The sequence below is a fragment of the Rhinatrema bivittatum genome, chromosome 7 (genome assembly GCF_901001135.1).
Source record: "Rhinatrema bivittatum chromosome 7, aRhiBiv1.1, whole genome shotgun sequence".
Lineage (NCBI taxonomy): Eukaryota > Metazoa > Chordata > Amphibia > Gymnophiona > Rhinatrematidae > Rhinatrema > Rhinatrema bivittatum.
In genome coordinates, this window is record NC_042621.1 from 219,149,423 (window position 1) to 219,170,206 (window position 20,784).

General features: G+C 45.6%; 1 protein-coding gene across 2 annotated transcripts in view; it reads right to left on the minus strand.

Moving 5' to 3' along the window:
• HTR7 (5-hydroxytryptamine receptor 7) overlaps positions 1-4,330 on the minus strand; it is a 125,424-nt gene extending 121,094 nt beyond the window's left edge. For both annotated transcript variants that reach the window (XM_029609847.1, XM_029609848.1), the window contains exon 1: positions 3,220-4,330. In XM_029609847.1, the coding sequence (XP_029465707.1) occupies positions 3,220-3,743 (524 nt within the window). In that variant the 5' untranslated portion in view covers positions 3,744-4,330. The remainder of the gene's footprint in view (positions 1-3,219) is intronic.
• Positions 4,331-20,784: the final 16,454 nt, after the last annotated feature.

The following is a 20,784-nucleotide window of genomic DNA, read 5'->3' on the forward strand; positions in this document are numbered from 1 at the left end:
CTATTCCCAGTCTTCAGCAGGTCGGCCCAAGGGTCCACTAAACTGAGACTCCCACAACACATAAGTATGTGGAGTACCACCCTTCTAGCTTGGTCCATGGGTAGAGTAGATGGTATTAATGGAATATCTATGGTGATTATCACCTGTGCACCCCAAATTTCTTTTATTGAGTCATGGCAAATATTTTTGTGTACCCTGCATATCTTCTAAATAGAGCTATTATAATAGCTGCTACTTCCAAAATCCAAATTTCCAGAAACATTCAACCTCTAGAGCCAAAACATAATGGGACCAAATCAACTCTTTAGAGAGAATGAAAAAAGGTGAAGGAGAAAACCAAACAATTTACAATTCTAGGAAGATTATACTTGGTGCAATACAATTGACTTGTATAGGGAGACATCTTCCTTAGTTCACTGTGCATTGATCTTATAAAGGGAGCATAATCCTTGAAATATATGTTAAGTTGAATAAAAAGATATGCAAAAATAAAGGTCAACAAGTTGTAGGTAATAGCTAAGTGCACTAACAGTAACTATATTAGTATTTACTCAAAAAATGATAGCAATATGTAAGAAATGTAACAAATATTATAGGTATTCAGAAAAAAATCTGTAGGCATCAATTTCGGTTGAGCCAGGCAAATAAAATGGACTAAGAAGGAATTCACATAACCAAAACCGTTAACAAGTCCAGGACAGCAGATGAAAGACTTGGCATTGATTTCATAGGCAACTCATAGATGGAATAGCAGCCTAGTGGTTAAAACAGTAAATTAAGAACCGTGATAGCCAGTGTTCAACTCCCACTGATGCTGCTGCTGCTGGTGATCATGGGCAAGTCACTTCACCTTCCATTACTACAGATATAAACTTAAATTGTAAACCCTCTGGGGACAGGGACCTACTGTACCTGAATGTGACTTGCTTTAGATATCAATGAAAAAGTGTGAACTAATATAAATGAACTGTAAATAAAGTTTTATATATATGCATTTATTTTTCTTTTAAAACATATGCACTAAATAGGTCTTTTGTATTCCTAAAAGACAAAAAATGATACCAACATTATCAAACATAATCCCTGCTATATGAGGGTTTTTTTTAATGTTTCACTTTGGAAGATCTGCCAATTACAATCACGCTCCACCAAAATATAGTAAAAAATGTTAATACATGTATGCAGTTTTTTAAAATGTGCATTAAGGACATGCAACATATCGTACAAGGGTTGCTATGGTAAACAGATAACAGCCAGCCAGAATGAATAGAGCTGCAGTGGTTTTTAAATATATATATATATATATTTTTTTTTTTAAATCAAAAACTGTTCTACTTTTCCAATTTACATTTTGAAATTTTATTTTAGAAATGATTATCTGATTAATCTGTATTCATCTTTGGAGCTATATAGTTGTGCCTACAATATTTTCACAGGAAATGGAGAAAGTAACTGAATATTCACCTGAGAGAAAGGGCATCCATTATTATCAGCATTAAATGTATGACATTACTGATGCAAATTGAATTGTATATGGTCACATTCTAAGAACCAAACTGTAATCACATTTTGTTTAATGGATGGAAATAAAGAGCAAATACTGCAATAAGCATGAATGACAACTAATAGACTGAACTCAGATGTCATCTACTATTAATCTAATTTTCATACAAAAATCATGTACATACATATTGTACAATTTGCAGTGTGGTAGAACGCAGGCTTTCACTTGCTATTCTTAAATGCTTTGTTTTCAATACTTATATTTTTTAAAATGTGATTAGAATACATATGGGAAACCGACTTTCTAAACCTACATAGGTTATAATTTATTCTTAAAAGAGACTAGTAGTTTCTGTGTTTTAACATGCTCTTAGCGTAGCAGAAGAAAAGTAAAAAATAATTAGGGAAATTGGTAGTAGGTCATAAAAGAATCACATTTGTTATCTGTAATGTGTCATGAAATATGAAAAATATTAAGCAGAAACCACAGTGAAACTTCAATGATCAGGTTTTCCAATATTCATGGAAATAACTCCATCTGTGACTGTGTGTGCCATTCATGGCAAAGCTTAAAAACAGAAGTGACTCCTGAGTTTTTGTACAGCTGTACAGGACAAGAATGAACACAACCCAGTAAGGAGAATATGTGCAGTTGCTGCATTTACATAATCCAAATATATATACACATGTAGGTATCTTAAAGAGAGCTGGAAAGTTAACTACATGATGCTACATGAATTACTGTGCTTTGTTAATAAGGTTATAAAAAACACACTAGATTTTAAATGTTCAGAAATATATTTTCAAAGAGTTCCTCTAGTTTGGAACCTACCTCTGTGAGAATAATTAATGCGCCCTTTACACTTCCTGCAGCAGGCAGCACCTGAGCCTTACATTACTTGAGAGAGAGGGAGGGAGGGAGAGAGTGCAAAATGCACAAATGTAGCCTCAATTATTCAAAATGTCATAATGTTCAAGTGCTGAAAAAAAGAGGTTTATATTATTTGAAGATGAGATTGCATTATTATTGATCCTATAGAGATGGCTTTGTGAGAAAAATCATAATATCATTTAGAAAGTAATAGATATGCCACTGAGCTACAAAACACCAGCAGCTTTTCACTGGAGCATTTTGGTAACCCTGTTCTTATGGGAAAACTCCTTAGCAATTAGGTTCTTTTAAGGATATTGAGGTGGATAACTACTATCTTTCAACCCAGGTTTCTACACAACAGAAGAGCTTTGCATATAATCTTGAAACTTGATTTTTGTGTAAATGATGCCTGTTTTACTACTCATTTCACAGAGTGTGACCTACTTCACAGAATGTGTTTTTTGTTATTGTAATATGTTACTAAACATTGCACTATAAATACTTGTTTACGTATGTCATCCTCCATTAGTTTACGTTCAAGAAAGGATCAGATTTGAAAACAGGACCAAAAGAGACCCCTTGTGGATTTTCCACAGTTAAAAATACCTGCTTCCTCTTGTTTTATATGTCCACTGTATTGACAATACTAAATGGTTTCAAAAAGTTTTCACATTAAGGTTGTTTGAACACTTATTATAGTGTCTCAGACTTTAAACACTGAAAGTATGTTACTAAAATAGATTCTTCATATTATAGCCAGGCTAACTTCTTTTAGTAGAAAGATGGGTAGACAGAGACTCAAAAGACTGAAGGTAAAATACAAATAGGTAATTTCTACTCACCTGTCAATACTTATCACGCATAAAGTCATAATGGAAGCTGTGCAGCACATCACATCCATAGCAATAAAGACATTGCAGAAAACGTGCCCAAAAATCCATTTTCCTCCAATTAGGTCTGTAACGCTGACAAAGGGCATAACAGCCACTGCCACTGAAAGATCAGCCAAAGCCAGAGAAACAATTAAATAGTTAGAGGGCTGTCGTAATTTCTTTACAAAACACACTGAAATTACTACCAAACAATTCCCAGCGACAGTTAGTAAGGTGATCAAAGAAAGAATAGCCCCTATTATAAGTTTCTCAATGGGACCATAATACAGGATTCGTTCCCCACACTGAGTGTTATTTTCTGCGGAAAAGCTAGAAGTTGGTATAGGACTTGAAGTGACATCCTGAATAATCTTCAGCAGACGTGGATTCAAAGAGCCAGAAATCATTCTAGTGGAGCTGAGATCCCGGAGATCCTCTATCACCAAGGATCTGATGTTACTGTAAATGTGACTGCTGTTGATTTCGATAACCATTGTGATTTATGTCGCCCATGAAAATATCTTGGGCCCTGAAGGGTCACTATACAGGGTTTTTTCATAAATGTTCAGAAAGGTCCTCTTCCACTGCTATCCGCTGAAAACTACGTTTTAAATTTAAGAGGCGGGTTGAATTTGGAACCCAAAACACTACCTTTTTTAATCAATCGGTCCTCTTCAATCAGATTATCTGATTATTGCCAAGCGCCATAATCTAAACTTTCCTCAACTTCTTGACAGTATGGTCTTTTTCGTAACGCTGTCCCTATGACTGTCCGGTAAAGACTGCTGAAGATCTGTGAGGGATTTTGCTCACTGCTGGAAGGACACTTTTACTTTAAGAGCTCTGATGACATCATTAGAATATGAAAGATTTCTGTATCAGAAATAAAAGGATTCCTGCTCTTAAAAGTAAACAAAAAAAGTTATAGTAGATGGCTGATTATTGATTTCAAAATATTAACTCAAACACGTTCCGCAGAGTGCAGTGTCTTCTTTCTGCTCCTGAATCCAGCACCGAGGGATCTCGCTAGGCAGGGGCACACTGGGATCCCGCCCTGACTCAATCAGTGGAGAATCCTTGCTCCGACCCCTCCCCTGCGAGGCAGCAGGGGAGGTGACGACACTGAAGTAGACAGAGCAGAACAGAGAAGAGCCCCTCCCCTCCCCACCCCAGACCCTCCCCTTCTGTCACCGATCGGGAGGGGAGGGCGGGGTGAGGTTGGAGCAGACTACGGAGGAGCAAGGAAAAAACAACTCCCCCCCAATCTTATCCCTCTCCTCCCGTCAATTGAAAGATATCTGCATGGAAAAGCAGTCCCTCGTAACAGAAATAGAAGTATTCATGCTCTTAAAAAGTAAACAAGCTATATTAGATGGCTGGACACTGAATTATTAACCCAAAGAGATTAGCAGCCGTTGAGGTAAGTATCCTGCAAAAAGAGCTTTTGTGCCCCAAATCCCAAACTGCCCGGGAATCTCGGGCTTTTTCTACGCTGCTACAGTGGCTCTGTGTGGTGGTTTTTTCGCCACACGGTGCAGGCAGCTTTTCCTTCCAGCGCGTAGTACTCGGCGCTGTTACGAGCCAGGGGCAGTGCGCGGCACAGGTTCTCGCAATCCGGCATGTGCGAGAGAGAGGTTGCGGGTGAATGGGGTGAGATCTCCGGCGAGGTACCTGCAGGGAGCAGACGATGGGGAAGGTAAAAAAAAAACAAACCAAAAAAAACCAGCCAGACCTTTCAGGAAAGGTTCGGAGATGAGCTGACTGCTCGGAAAACTCTTTCCACCCTCTCCTTCAGAACCGGACGGCAGCGGTGGATTGTACTGTTATGCGCTGACTGGGCGCAGAGCACGTGGGTGACAACCGCTGAGGAGTGAGGGGGCGGAAGGCACAGTCCCAGAAGAACTACAGCGGGGACCTGTGGAGGGTGGGTGTAGGAACAATCGTACGAGGAAGTTCTGAGATACAGCGACAGTTCCTGGAAGGGGATGGGGGCGGGAAAACTGTGCGCAGACAGGGGCGAAACCACCAGCCCTGGGAGAAGGAGGATGGAGGTAGTGGAATTAGTTTGAAGCTGGAAATACAGTTTGAGATTTTTTTATTTACTTACAAGTATTTATATACCGTCCCTCCTATATGTATAGATCAGGGTGGTTTACAAAATTAAAAACATTCACAGTATGTACAACATACAAAATAACAGTTAAACACCAAAAAACAATCCTTATACTAAAGATACTGTTTTAGTATCCAACAAAATTATATCAGAACATGCCAGAAGTGAGTCGACCTCATGAAAAGTACACCATATATAATATAAGAGTAGGAGAGGGTACAAGAAGTAGAATGGTAAAGTCAGTGAAAAGGAGTCAGAGGTAAACCATTAACATAGATGGGAGGTGGCAGAGCAGCTGTCAGGATTTCTGTTAAACCGGCATCAGAGAAAAATATGATACAATTGTGAAATATTAGTATGCTCAATGCAAGAAAGTGAGCAAAAAGGTAAAAAAAAAAAGTTTAAAAGAGCATGGGAATGCATATTTAGCTCCTAATAATACAGCCAGAAGAGGATTGGTTTGTTTTTCTTATTACTTTAAAATACCATAAATGATGTCAGAAACAGGAACTTCAGCAACTGACATGTGCTTCCTGTTGCTTTCTGTTAGCTTCACCCCAGGCTATCAATCACTGCCTGAAAATATTGAGGGCTCAGTACTGCAGAAAACAAGTCCAAGTAGACTTGTGTACCCCCTTTTCCCACCCCCACATAAACTGATAAATATATATATATATATTTTTTTTTTTTCATGACTGATTAGTGCTTTCTTTTGCACACACAATCTATTTATGTGGTTAGTTGTCTTTCTTCATATAGTATTATTGATGAACCAAATAGGATAAGGAAGAACAATTAATCAAACACAGAGATGGTTGGATTTTCTGATATATTTTCATGCTTCTTTATGTGAAAGGTGCATATACAGAGCCTCATAGCAGGTCTGCCTAATTCACTGTTTTCACAAGAGTTGTAGTGAATATAGGATAAATAGCATGCATATTGCTATTTATGGTTGATCCATGGACTGTGAACTTTCTGTTTTGCAGAATTTATTCGAGGGATTCTGCATACAAAAAAATTAAAAATTCTGTGTGTAACCCTTGGCCAAGACGGATCCTTTACTTGGCACCCAGGGTATAGAAAGAGAAGTGGAGACAGACCCTTTCTGCACAACATCTTTTGGTCTCTATTCACTCCTTCTCCCTACCCAGATAGCTTTAATCTGAAGCCACGAGTTCCAATTTGTTGGGATGAATAATAGCTCATATAACCAGTTCCTTTTTGCAGTTATGCCCTGGTTTCTATCCTTTACTTCACAGCATAAATAATTATACAGTCTCAGGATCTAATAAACACACAGCGGAAGAATTTGTGGCTTCCAGCTTCTTTACTGATAGTTTGGTTAGATGATGAAATAATATTTACACTTCTCTCATTCGACTGATTAGCAGCAAAAAATAATAAGACAGCAGACAGAATAAACTTGTGACTCCACTTCTCGGTAAAGTCTCTACTTCTAGTGGAAGCAGTATATTTACACAGAATTCTTCTTTGTATCCAATTCCTTAAATTATGCAGATTAAAGTTAGTTTAATCTTCCTTCACCTCCCCAATTTATTTTCTTGTCTCTTCCCACAGGAGGTGGTTAGAATAGACACCATGGTTCCAATATTTAATCAGAAAGCAGTCTCAGATTTAATACTTTTCCAGAAATCCTTTTTAAATACTTTAACTCCTTATGCAGCACCTGAAGGGCGCTTTACTCTCCTTACTGATTCTTTAACTCCTTAGGCAGCGCCGGGTGGGCTCTTCTCATACCCTTAAATGACTCCCCCTGACAGCAACCAAGTTCTTGTTACCTTTGCTTTGTATCTTCTTTGTTTCCTCTAACAGTGCACTTTACTGGGATCTCTTTCTTTGGATGGTCTTGGTAACTCCTCTGTGTGTCTTGGAAGGAAAGACTCTTTCTTCAATAGGTTTAGGATGCTGACTCCAGGTACCTTGGGTTATCAGCTCCAAACGGAAAAAAAAAATTATTACTTGAAACCCAAAGCGGAAAAAATAAGCAAAAGGCAGGAAGGATGGAAGAACTTCCATGCTCACAACAGAGGAGATAGTTCATCACAGTTAATGCAAAATATTCTTCCTCTGCAACAGGTCACTGTTACTGTGTATGCTCGTTAGGAGACACATCACAAGCAGGTCTTCCTTAACCCCACATCCAGCCTGGAATGCAGGGATGCCCCAATCCACTGCAACCAGGGGGATGGGCTCTCACAGGGAATCCTCAAAAAGTGGCTTAAAAGAGTCCAACAAATATTTAAAAGCAGGTAGATGAGTCAATGGAATACCGACCCGTAAATGGGAACTTCCTTACTCCTATCCCATAAATTAGAAGGAAAAATGAGAAAGACAGGAGAGAGAGCTCCTATTCTAATAAAATCCAAACTAAAATCCAAAGGATGGCAGATGCTTCGGGATGATAAACAACTAGCACAGACCATTTGCATGTTCCCACGTGTTCCCACATGAGGGAGCAAAACCCAAACTTCTCACACTTATTAAGGCACAGAACTTCTCAGCAAGTTAGTACGCTTCTTTTAGTTATGGAAACGTGCAAAAAATTTAAACTTCTGCGCAATTCTGCAGACATCATTTGCTCAGGTAACAATATGATTGCTGTCTTTGAATAATAATTAACTTTTTCTGTATGGCATTATAAATTATTACTCAACTGTTTTGTACTTTATTTTGCTATCATAAAGCCTCACAGATCGCTCTCATCCTTTCCCAGGCTCGATCCTCCCAGCTCTCTCCTCATTTTGGCTTGAATCCCTTCCTCAGGATTCAATGCTCTAGTTCACTCCCCTTAAGGTCAATGCTTTATTCATTCAGTACTCCCCCCCCCCCCCGAGTCAACACCTTTCCCATCTCTACCCCCTTCCTGCCCCGCCCCCAGAAAAACACTTAGCTCACTCTCTCTGCTTGCCCCAGACTTGAGTCCTTTCCATCAGTTCTCTCCCCACTCCCCAGCAAGACTCACAGATCTCCCTCTGTCCCATTAACTCTGTCTCCCTTCCCAGCTCTCTAATCCCCCTGCTTTCTCTCTCTCTCTCGCTCTTTGCTCCCTTTCCCTTCCCAGAGTCAACACCTTGCCCATCTGCCCCCTTTCCCAGCTTTCTATGCCTTACCAGGCTCAATCCCCCACCAGTTCACTCAGTTTCTCTCTCTCTCTCTCTCTCCCTCCACAGAGAGACCCCTCAGCTCCATTTCTCTGACCCTGGGCTTAGAGTCTCTTCCTCTCAATTCTCTCCCCACTTCCCAGCAAACACCTCCAGCTCTCCACCACCCCAATTCTGACCCCCTCTCCAGCTCTCTTTGCTTCCCTTCTTCTCCCCTTCCAGGCTTGTCCTTCTCTCCAGCTCTCTCTGACCCCCCCCCCCCAGCTTTCTCTCCATCCCCCCCAATGCTTGACCTTCTCTCCAGCTCTCTCTGCTCTCCTCCTCCAGCTTTCTCTCCATCCCCCCCCCCCCCCCAATGCTTTACCCCTCTCTCTCTCTCTGTCCCCTCCCCATTCACTGTCTGTCTGTCTCTGTCAGGCTTCACTAGACCTTCCACTGCTCTCCAGGCCATGCAGACTAAGGTCTACAATTGTAGCCTTCTCTCTTTTGGCTTGCATGGGCAGATGCTGACTCTCTTCTGGATCACATAGACCAACTACCACTGCTCCCTCCTCTCTTGCAGCTTGTGTGAGCCAACACTGATGCTGTTCCATCTTCTCTTATGGCCCATGCAGGCTGTCACTACCCTTGCTGCTGCTTCCTGGTTCTTGTGCCAAATGTTGCAAGATGAATGTAGAATTCTGCATGGGAGAGGAGTTCTTTGCAAATTCTGCGTGTATAGAGTGCAACCAGGAGTAAAGATTGTATGGCTCTAGCATGTATTACCTATAGTCCCTAAAATGGAAAAATACCATTGATCTTATTAATAGATCTCCCCTCCTTAAACAGATTTAATTTTCCAGTTTTACATACATAATAACAAACCTAGTAAATGCACCATATCTGGGAACATGAGTTCTGCTTATCTGAAGATTAGACAAAGAGGGAGAGGGGGAGTAGAGGGGACAGTGTGGAGTGCCTGTTGGGGAAGATGGAGACCTTGGGAAAGCTCAGAGGCCTTCGCAATCTGTTAGGGAGCGCTAGGAGAGCGGTCTCCTTTCCAAGGAGATTGTGTGCCCTTAGACCACGGCACAACCCCAGAGGGTTCCAAGGCAGTACTAAGGCTGGTGAGACATGTCCGAGCCTGGGCTGAGACCAGGAAGCCAAGCCCCTGCCGACCTGCACAGCCTCAGTGAGACCAACCACACAAGGTTGGTCTCTGAGTGGTCCTCCGACTACTTCAAGCCCTTTCGGACTGCCGCTGGGAACAGCAAAGGCAGCAGGCTGGACAGGGGACGGGGGCGGACGAAGGCTCTGGAACATGAAGACTCAAGACGAGGAACTTGGAGACGTGAAGACACAGACGAGAAGCTTGGGACGTGAAGACTCAGACAAGAGGCTTGAGCACGAAGACTCAGGATCAAGGTTCAGCAACAAAGTCTAGTACTGGGTTGAGGCTGCGATGCAGCGTGCCCTACACAGCCCACCACAGGGCGGACCCACGGGACTGGTCATGGACCACTCTTGAGTGCGAAGCAGACTCCAGATGAATACGTAGAAGATGAAGCCAGAACATGGCGAAAATTCAGTAGAAGCCTGCACCGAGACGTGCCCTACACAGCCGCCCTTGGCTGGTCACGGCTCTGTTGAAGTCAGAGTCTTATGCATGGACGGAGCAGCCACAAGAACATCCGAGGGCCGAGACGAGATTGAGGATAGGGGACCAAGACGAGACTTGGCTTCAGGCATGAGACAAGGGACCAAGACGAGACTTGGCTTCAGGCATGAGACACGGGACCAAGGCGAGACTTGGCTTCAGGCGAGGATGACCCTCCGGAGGCTTGTGCTGCAGACGAGAAGACAGGCTCATGCCACGAGGCACGACATGGCATGCCAGAAGAGATAGCATTGAGGAACCACAGGTCCAGGAAGCAGAAGCGGAGATGAGACATCAGGAAGGAACATCAGGAACATCATACAACATCAGAAAGACCACGAAACTTCAGGAGAAGACAAGGGATATCCAGAAGAGACCAGGAACAAGAACGATGAGGGATCCCACAAAGAACAGGAAATACCAGCAGGAGTGAAGACGAGAAGTCCATAGGAGAGACTAACTCCTTGCGAAGGCACCAAGGACTGGAAGCTGGGCCCTATATAGGGCTGAATATCAAGAAACGCCCTGGGAGGAGTCCAGGTGGGGCCCGGGGCATATCCGGCCGCGGGTCCTTTAAATCTGTGAAGGAGGAGCGGCCCATGCCTTAGGAAGTGCAGGACCCTGGACAGCGACCCTGCACAGATGCCGAGGAGACGGAGCAAAGCTGGGCCGTAGAGCAGGCCCCGACATCAGCAGCGGCTCCTGCCGCTGCAGGAAGGACCAAGGGCGGCTCCAGCCACCAAGAAAACCTGGGGACTGCGGCCTCCAGGCCGCGAAGATGGAGAAGACGGTGGCGGCGACTCCGGCCGCGTTGGAGCACGGCGGCAGGGCCGGCCGTGCAGGAGAGACATCCCAAAGTCCACTCCTGCCGCGGTGAAAAAAACAGGCTAGCTGCAGCTCCTGCCGCAAAGAACATCGGCGGCTCCGTGCTGCAAAGGTAGGTACAGGAGTGTAACAGTTCCCCACCCCCACCAGTGAATTAATTATTTTCTTTTACTCTCTTTCAGATAATACAAATAATTTTCATACTTTGTTGTCTCTGGCTTGATTTTCTGACTCAGCATCTCTCTTCTCACTCTACTCTCTTCCTGTTTTGTTTTCTGTCTCTCACTGGTATCCTCCCTTTTGTCTTTTCTATTTCAGCTCTTGCTCATCTTTCTTTGTCTCTTTTTTTTGGCAGCAGATATTTTAATAAGTCTTCTATCTCCTTATATTCTTTTCCTTTTCTCCTTTTTCTTATCTATTCTTCCTATTCTTTGAACCTATTTCACCATTCTTTTCCCTTTTCTCCTGTGTCTTGCCGCCATTTCTCATCCCCTGCCTCCTGCAGTATCTCCCTGGATATCTTCCTCCCCCTGCTATCCAATCAAGGGTCCTCTTCTCCTCCTCCATCTCTTACCACTACTGCTCCTCCCTATCCCCCTCATCCCTTCCTTTTCATTTCCCCTTGTTCTCATCTCTCTATCCCCTTCGGTCTGTCTTTCACCTTACTCACCCCTCTCTTATATGGGCATAGGGTGACTGCTTAACTTCATAGTGCACCAGAAAATGTGCTGCTGCCATGTGGCTCAAGGACAAATTAAGTGCATGCTAATTATTTAAATAAGAGGGATAATGAGCGCCTAAGCTCATATTCCCCTACGCACTAAAGTACATTAAAACTATCTCTTGGCCATGTGTTATGAGAAAATTAATGGCACAGAGGTGCGATAGTGATGAGGAAAAGTCTCCTGGAAACCTACCCAAATCCCAAGGTCTCCCTAATCCCTCAGATGTCTCTGTAGGTAGAAGGAGAGGTGCTTACCACCTGCTGCTTTGCCCAATATTGTCAAAATCACTCGCACTACCTCATGCTTGGTCCACATGCAGGTCAAAGTGTGAAGCAGGGATGAGCCAGTGCCATTTCGACAGTGATGACAGCAGGCAAGACAGCAGGAGGTAAGTAGCCCTCCTCCTGCCAGAGGGGAGGGGGAAATGGTTGCAGGACGCTTGATACTGAGGAGGACTGAGAAGCTAAAGTTTGGGATTGTGAATTTCAGGGAAATTGGCAGGGCAGAGTTAGAAAGAGAAGTAAAAGTTACTGTGCATGTACACTTCACTCCTCTCCAGGCCAAAAATGACAAAAATCATTTTAAAAATGTGCATCTGCTAAATATTGTAAGACATAAGAATTAACAAAAGGAAAGCACTGTGGGCTTTCTAATGTCAGCTATTACATTTCAGATCCGGCTCTCTCGTATGCCACGTCTGATGACCCTACCTAGAATATTAAAAGCTATATTTAAAAATACATAGAAGACCAGGGGATCACATGATGCTGTGTGAGTGATCGCTCCGGGGACCCCCCTCTGAAAATCTTCGGCGTTCTCCTGTAAAAATTATTTTCTAACTCTCGCGCCGATCGCACCTGATAGCCAACTTCTCCGGGCACGGCCGACGCTTACCACCTCCCGATAAAACGCTGGTATGGCAGTGAAAACGGGCCGCAAGGAAAAGGAGCGGATGAAAGGCCCTGAACAAAAAATGGCCGACGCGCCGGAGACGCCGCCAGCAGCGGAACCGGCGGATTCGGCGGGGGTGGACATCGCAGCAACGGTGATAGCCGCGCTAGATGGTAGGCTCACGCAGCTCTCCTCCCAAATCACCGGAGTCAGCTCCCAGCTTGCAGATAGTCACACGCAGATACAGGCAGCTGAGTCCTGGATCTCAGAGGTAGAAGACAAAATGGTGGCGCAGGGACAGGACATACAAGGCCTTAAGAAGCTCCAGGCCTCCATCCAAAGTAAGCTAGATGATTTGGAGAACAGATCCCGCAGGAATAATCTGAGGATCCTGGGGATCTCTGATAATATTCCAGAATATGAGCTTGGTACTCGCCTGGAAGCCTGGTTAACCTAAACATTAAAGCTGAGTAGCCAACATGGGCCGCCCCGCATCGAGAGGGCTCTCAGGCTAGGCCCCCCACTCGTGGGTGGGACTGCAAACAATGGGCCCCGAGCCATCATTTTCAAAGTTCTCAACTTTGCCCATAAGGTGCAGATACTGACGGCGTACAGGCAAACATCTGAGCTGCTTTTTGAGGGCAATAAGGTGCTCCTATTCCAAGACTATTCAGCTTCTGTGGCAGCGATGAGGAAAACTTTCGCCCCAGCATGCTCCCAGCTAGCGAAGCTGAAGATACGGGCCTCCTTGCTTTTCCCAGCCAAACTGCGCCTTACTTATAATGGACAGACCCATGTCCTTACTGAGGCTTCAGCTGCGCGGGCTTTTCTTCAGGATATACCTTCCGGCTAAATGGCATTCTCAGGATACCTCAGTTTGAATTCTCACTGGTGATCTGATATTGTTGTTTTCACATTGGGAGAACTTTCAGGTGGTCAATATACAGACGGTCAAGTGCAGGATGACTTATTCTGTTCTAATTCTTTCCTGAGAGGGGGGTCCTCACGGTTCAAGTGATCCTACTTTATACACTGGGTGTGAGGGAGGTCATGGGATGCAACTTATGGTTTGTGTTCTGTGGCTTCCTACACCTTCTAAGGGGATATATAGGGGGATATGCACCGCAGGGGACCGAGATTTCTCAACATTATTTAATTCCTGTTAATGTTCACAATGTTTTTCAATTTTCTATTGACACCGTGTCTGTTACTCTCATCGGTGGGGGTCTAGGCTGGGGGACCGTCATCCATATCAATACATATGGAAGAACGATTAAGATGATCTGTGACATCACATACCAGACTGTCTAATGTCAGATTTTGCACTTGGAATGTTTGTGGTATAGGTTCTGTGACTAAACACTATAAGATTTTACAAGCCTTGCAGCGGTACTGTAACGGCTATGGCTGCAGTGCAACCTGCCTCACCACCAGGGGTCCCTCTAGTGCTGGCTCTCCTGACAGGCCCAGTCCATCTCCCCTGTCCACTCTATGTTCTGGGCTGTTCCTTATAACCCTGCCTGACAGTTCCCTCGGTGCTTCGGCATCGAGCTCGCCTGGGCTCCCTGCTCTAGCCTCCCTTCCTTGCTTGCTGTGCGTTTGGTCCCAGGACCTTGCCTTGTGCGGCCTTCGGGCCTTATTCCTTGCTTTGCCTTGCCTTGCACGGCCTTCGGGCCTTATTCATTCCTTGCCTTGCCTTGCGCGGCCTTCGGGCCTTATTCATTCCTTGCCTTGCCTTGCGCGGCCTTCGGGCCTTCTACCTCGCCTTGTACTGTGTGTGCCTTTGGGCCTGCTACCTTGGACTGTGTGTGGCCTACGGGCCTTCTGTGTGTGTGTGGCCTACGGGCCTTCTGACCTGCCTGGTCCTGCTTACGGTGTGTGGCCTACGGGCCTTCTGTGTGTGTGTGGCCTACGGGCCTTCTGACCTGCCTTGCCCTACCGCCTGCCCTGACCCAGCCTGAACCCAGACACTGCTATCTGCCGCCTGCCCTGACCCAGCCTGAACCCAGACTCTGCTATCTGCCGCCTGCCCTGACCCAGCCTGGACCCAGACACTGCTACTTGCCGCCTGCCCTGACCCAGCCTGGACCCAGACACTGCTACTTGCCGCCTGCCCTGACCCAGCCTGGACCCAGACACTGTTTCTAGCCATTCCTGTCTCTCTCCACCTGGAACCACCCTTCTGGGTGGTGTTCACGACTCCTGACCGGAGCCCATTCATAACAGGTACAAAGCACATATTGCCATGATACAGGAGACCAGACTCTCTGATTCAGAACATGAAAAACTGACTAAACAATGGGTGGGGAAATCCTTTTATGCTTCTGCCTCCTCTAGTAAGGCGGGGGTGGCCATACTCGTCCACAAGTCCATTCCCTTTAAATTACACCACTCCGTGGTGGACCCGGAGGGCAGATATTTGTTCTTGGATATTGAGATATATGGGAAAAGGTTGTTCCTGGGTAATGTCTATGCTCCTAACACATATTCCCCTGCTTTTTATACAAAAATTTTACGCGTCCTTCAAGATTATGCCCACCTTCCGCTCATACTGGGGGGAGACTTTAATGCTGTACTCGATCCGTCTATAGATCGACAGCCGTCGGGGTGGACCTCTAGGCTAGACTCAGTGAGGGGCCTGCCTTTCCTATGCAGACTCCTGGACCTCATGGATATTTGGAGAATGCTACACCCTGCTGATCTCAATTACACTCATATCTCACGAACCCACGGGTCCCAATCCCGCATTGATTATCTTTTGGTCCGCTCCAATTATTTTTCTAAAGTAACGGGAGCGGAGATAGGGCCTCTGGCCATTTCGGATCACACTCCAGTATGGGCAGATGTTACAGGCTTGGACAGTTCTGGAGGGGGTAAACATTGGAGATTTCCTGCAAAACTATACTATGACGAGGGGTTTAAATCATACATTCAGGATAAATGGAAGGAATATGACCACTTCAACCAGCAACACCAGGGGGACCCGATCCTATTTTGGGACACTGCGAAGGCGGTCTTACGGGGAGAGGTCATTGCTTATATGGCCCGAAAGCATAAAGAATTATCAGCGGCCATCATTAGATTAGAAAGACAGCTGCGTAAAGCCAAGGCTCACTTCACCGCTGTTTTCTCCAGGGAAAATCGCATGTCATTCTACTCCATTCAAAGCGCCCCACATGACTATATCCAGCAAAATACCCAAAAAAGCCTTCTTTACTATAAACATAGGTTGTTCCAATTTGGCAACAAGGCGGGAAAGCTGCTAGTGGGACTAGTGAAGACATGGGAAGGGAAATCATATGTTAAGGGATTGCGGGATGACACTGGGCAACTCCGGACAGCTACTAAAGATATAGGGAAAATCTTTACGCACTATTATCATAAACTTTATTCGGCGGATCCCAGTAATTGCCCCGACATTCAGGCCTACCTATCCAAACTGAATCTCCCTCGGATACAGGAGCAAGACAACCCTATTGAATGCCCCTTTGGGAAAAATTGAACTGAACCTGGCTAGTAAATGCTCTACCTTGGGTAAATCACCAGGCCCTGATGGCCTCACAAATGAGTTGTATAAGGTGCTGGCCGATCTCATTAGTATCCCTATTCAGTGAGTATACGACACGCTCTCTTCAACAGATTTTCAGGCCTGGCAAGCCAATAAGGCTACAATAGTAGTACTCCCTAAGCCGGGACGCAATTCGGAGTTGCCTGGTTCATACCGACCTATCTCACTTATCAATTGTGATTTGAAATTGATCGCCAAGGTGATGGCTGACCGTTTGGCCTCCTTTATCGCCAAACTTATATTCTCTTCACAGGTGGGATTTGTCAGGGGCAGACAACGGTAACTAATGTTCGCCGCGTACTGGCCTCCATAGCCTTCTCGCGAAAAATGCAATTGAATTCCCTCCTGGTTAGTTTCAATGCCGAAAAGGCTTTTGATAGGGTGAATTGGGTTTTTCTTTTTGAAACACTGAGCCACTATGGCTTTCATGGTCCCTTTATATCATTCCTTCATACTCTCTATGACCACCCTCGAGCTAACATTTGGGTGAACGGGGAAATGTCCCAGGATTTCACACTGGCGTGTGGCACCAGACAGGGATGTCCTTTGTCTCCCCTCCTGTTTGTTCTTTCCTTGGACCCACTATTGCGCATCTTGGAGGAGAACCAGACTATTGAGGGGATTCCGATGGGGACGGCGACGTTCAAATCCGCGGCTTTTGCAGATGATCTCTTGCTCCACCTGACAAATCCCATCAGCTCTCTCCCCGCGGCTCTCCAGGTCATTGCTGAGTATGGCACTCATGCTGGTCTCCGACTGAATCTGGACAAGTCCGAGGCTATGGTTATAGGACCGGCTGACTGTATATCATGGAGTGGGGAATTCCCTTTAAAATGGGCAGGAGATCGCATTAAATATCTAGGGGTATGGGTTTCCAAATGCCTGGATAATTTGTATGAAATGAATGTATCCCCTTTGCAACAAAAAACGGAATGAACTTTGTCTGCTTGATTTCCTCTTCCCCTCTCACTAATTGGCCGCATACATCTCCTGAAAATGACGGTACTACCCCGGTGGCTATACGTGCTTGGTGTTCTCCCTCTTCTCCTTACAAGAGTTACCATAGCTCAATTCCAGAGAGCAGTGACTAAATTTTTATGGCGGGGGAAGCGCCCGAGGACTGCACTACAAATGTTGATGAAACCGCTGTCAGTGGGCGGTTTGGGTCTCCCTGATTTGATACTCTATAACCATGCAATCAACCTGAGACATATTGGAGATTGGATCTTGGGCACGCAATTTTTCTCGGACGCTTCCTTTGAATCTCAATTGCTCACTCCTGTCTCGCCTCACTATGCCTTGCACGTTCCATATACATCCATCTCATCTGTAATAGGATCGGACTTACTCCTGCGTCCACTGCGGCAGACCTGGAAATGACTCATGCGGAAAGTCTCGCTACCAGATAGGGTATCACCCTTCCTCCCATTTTGTGGCAACCGAGCATTTCCAGCGAGTTCGGACTCCTCCAAATTTTGATCCTGGGAACGTTGTCGGCTCACCTGCATTGGGCAGATGATGTATGCGGGAGGGACTCTCTTGCAATTTCCAGAACTTCGCTCTTTCTATGGCCTTGCTTCCACCGATAATTTCCAGTACTTGCAAGCCCGACATTATGTGCGTTCGCTGGGTCCACCCTTCTTCTTAGACCCAAAGTGGCAACTCTTAAAAACTTGGTTTGATCTCGAAAGTCCCAGGAAACATTCTATTTCTTACTTCTACAAACAGCTGGAGACTGCCCATAAGCGCTGGACCCCGGAGAAGGCACAGGTGAAAAGGAAGGCAGAGCTTGGACAACCACTGCCCGTCGCTGTGCCGAGGTCGGCCTTCACCATGACCAGAAAGACGATGTGCAGTACGCGTCTCAGAGAAACCCGTTATAAGCTCATCTATCGAATGTACATTTCTCAACATCAAGCATACAGAGCGGGAATCTCCACCTCCGATGCGTGTATCAAGTGTAACTCAGCGGGAGCAAACTTGGGCCACTCTTTTTGGGGATGTCCAGTTATCCAGATTTTCTGGAGAAAGGTCTACCGCTCTGCTGCTAGCGTTGTGGGCTTTCACATACCGTTCTTTCCACTAGTGGCCCTTTTTGGGACTTTCTCTGTTCCATCAAAGGAAAAAAGGGTCCGCTCCTTTGGATTACAAAAGTCTACCTACTAGCTTGTAAGGCTATCCTGGCAGTTTGGCGGTCACCGGAAGGACCCTCCTTCGCATACTGGCGATCGTCGATAGTAAATCTATTCACTATGGAAACGCTGGCTAGCAGTTACTTGCCAATCCGGACTCGGAGAGCTATCAATGCAGTCTGGCTCCCGTTCATCCAAACTCTGCCACAAGACTTGAAAAGTCTCTTCCTTAATCGTAAAGACGTCTGACATTTGAATTACACGGTGTTTTTGTATCACTCTTACAATGTTGTTGTTTTGAATGTTTGCATAGGTACTCTTGGGTGCACTGGGGGGGGGGGGGGGAGGGACAGGGACAGGCCCATAGGGGCACAGGGGAAGGAATGGCCTATCATAGACGCTTCAGAGTATATGATATGTAACAGATCACATTATGTACCATATGTTATGCTTTGCTGATGCTCATGTTTTTATAAAACAATAAAAACAGATTTACCATAAAAGTACATAGAAAATGACCTGGATCTCACCAAAGTCACAATCAAAATAATTGTTTTTTTTAAGGGTTGTTTCCCCACCCCAGGTGAAGGAAATAGGTTGATCCAGTCTTGTTTATTCTCTCCATTGTATGTATGGCATTGTTGTTCTGTTATGTTCGTGGACCCTTGGGCCGGTTGGGACAGAGGATGGAGTGCTGTGGGGTCCACAGCAAGTGTCCCAACCAGGAGGCGGTTCGGAGACCCGGAGCAAGCTGAGATACTGGACCACGGTGGAGTCCTATGCGACCAAGGACTCTGTACCCATTGGGAGGATGGCCGACGTTGGACCCTGGTGATAGAAGAATCTTCACCCTGGAGACCAGCACTCCCCCGGGAGGAGCCCTTAGGAGTCCAGCCGCTGGGACTTTAGGAGATTCACCCTGGAAGCCGAAGTCCCCCCAGGAGGAGCCCGTAGGGACACGGCCGCTGGGACTTAGGTGACTCCTTGAAGGTTGAGGATGGTCCGGATGCAGGCGCCTCCTGTAGGTTGTGGGATCCGGACGGCTGGCGCCTCCAGCAGGTTGTAGGAAATCCAAAGTCGGTCCAGGAGTCTGAGTCCAAGAGCGGTCCGCAGCCAGTCCAGTGGTCGGTGTCCAGAGAGCGGTCCAAAGCCAGTCCAGGGGTCGGTGTCCAGAGAGCGGTCCAAAGCCAGTCCAGGGGTCGGTGTCCAGAAGAATCAATCCAGCGAGGAGGGCAGAGGAGAAGCGGGATGAAGAGCAAACCAGAACACAGCAACAGCAGGCCAAAGACCAGGAACCTTGTTGCAAGGCACAGGAGAGAGCTAGCTGCAGGGTACTTATACCCTGAGGGCGTCTGACGTCATCTTCAGTCCAGGAGAGGTTTTTCCCGCGCTGGCCCCTTTAAATGGGGCTCCTCCCACGCGCGCGCGGCAGGGGGCGGGGCCAGCCATGCCGGAGCGTCGGCGTCTCTCCCGAGGAGGGAGAGACGCGCTGGAGGACTTGCAGGCCCGAGGCCTGCTGGAAACGACCTGGGGAAGGCTAGAAACGGCCCGGGCCGCCCCCGAGGTAGGTGGAGGGACCGGGGCACGGCCCGGGACCGCAACATGTTCTAATTTTCTTCAGAAAATCCATGAGAAAATGAGAACTGCAACTCTATGCATACATATGGGGGGGGGGGGGGGGGAAGAGACAAGGAAATGAATGGATCAGCATGTTTGATTGATTTGGGGGAAGTGGTAAATCTCTTTTTCAACTGTTTGTCACTACCTCTCAGCTGGTCAGACCTACATTCTCTCAGACACACATGCCCTCTCTCACAACATGTATATTATATTTACATGCACTGCTGTGGTGCCAACCAGAAAACCCTGCAAAAACAACAAAAAAGACACTTGGAACCCATATCGTATTAGGCCTATTGTAAGACAGGTTAGGTGTGGGCTTGGCCTTCAGAAAGCCAAGAGTAAATTGAATTAGAGTTACAATATAGTAAACCTCCCATACCAAACAGCACTAACTGCCAGCACTCAAACAGTAACACCCCTACTTATGAAAAGGCATATATTGCTCCAAACCCTAAAATACTAATACACTTCCTATTGATCCCTACACAGAAACTACATGGTAATCGTAATGTTTATATTACTATACCAATTTTCATAAAAAACAATTTCAAAACAGTTTAGAATAAAATATATGAAAAACAATTCCAATAAAATAAAAAATCTATTTAAAAAACATCTTAAAACAGAAACAAATTAAAGTAAAAGAAAACCCAAACTGACAACGGACTCAATAATTCTCATCAAAATCAAACACCTAGCTATACAGCCAGGACTTTATCAATTTCCTGGACTTCAGAAAATTAGTTTCTGATCGAAGATCAAGTGATATGGAGTTCCAAACTGTTGTGTTTGAGGCATTGTGGACCCTTGATCGCAGTGGAGATGACTTCACCCACGGGGAGGAGCCCCGTCGGGAACCACTGCGATAAGCTGACACAGATAGCAGACACAAAATGG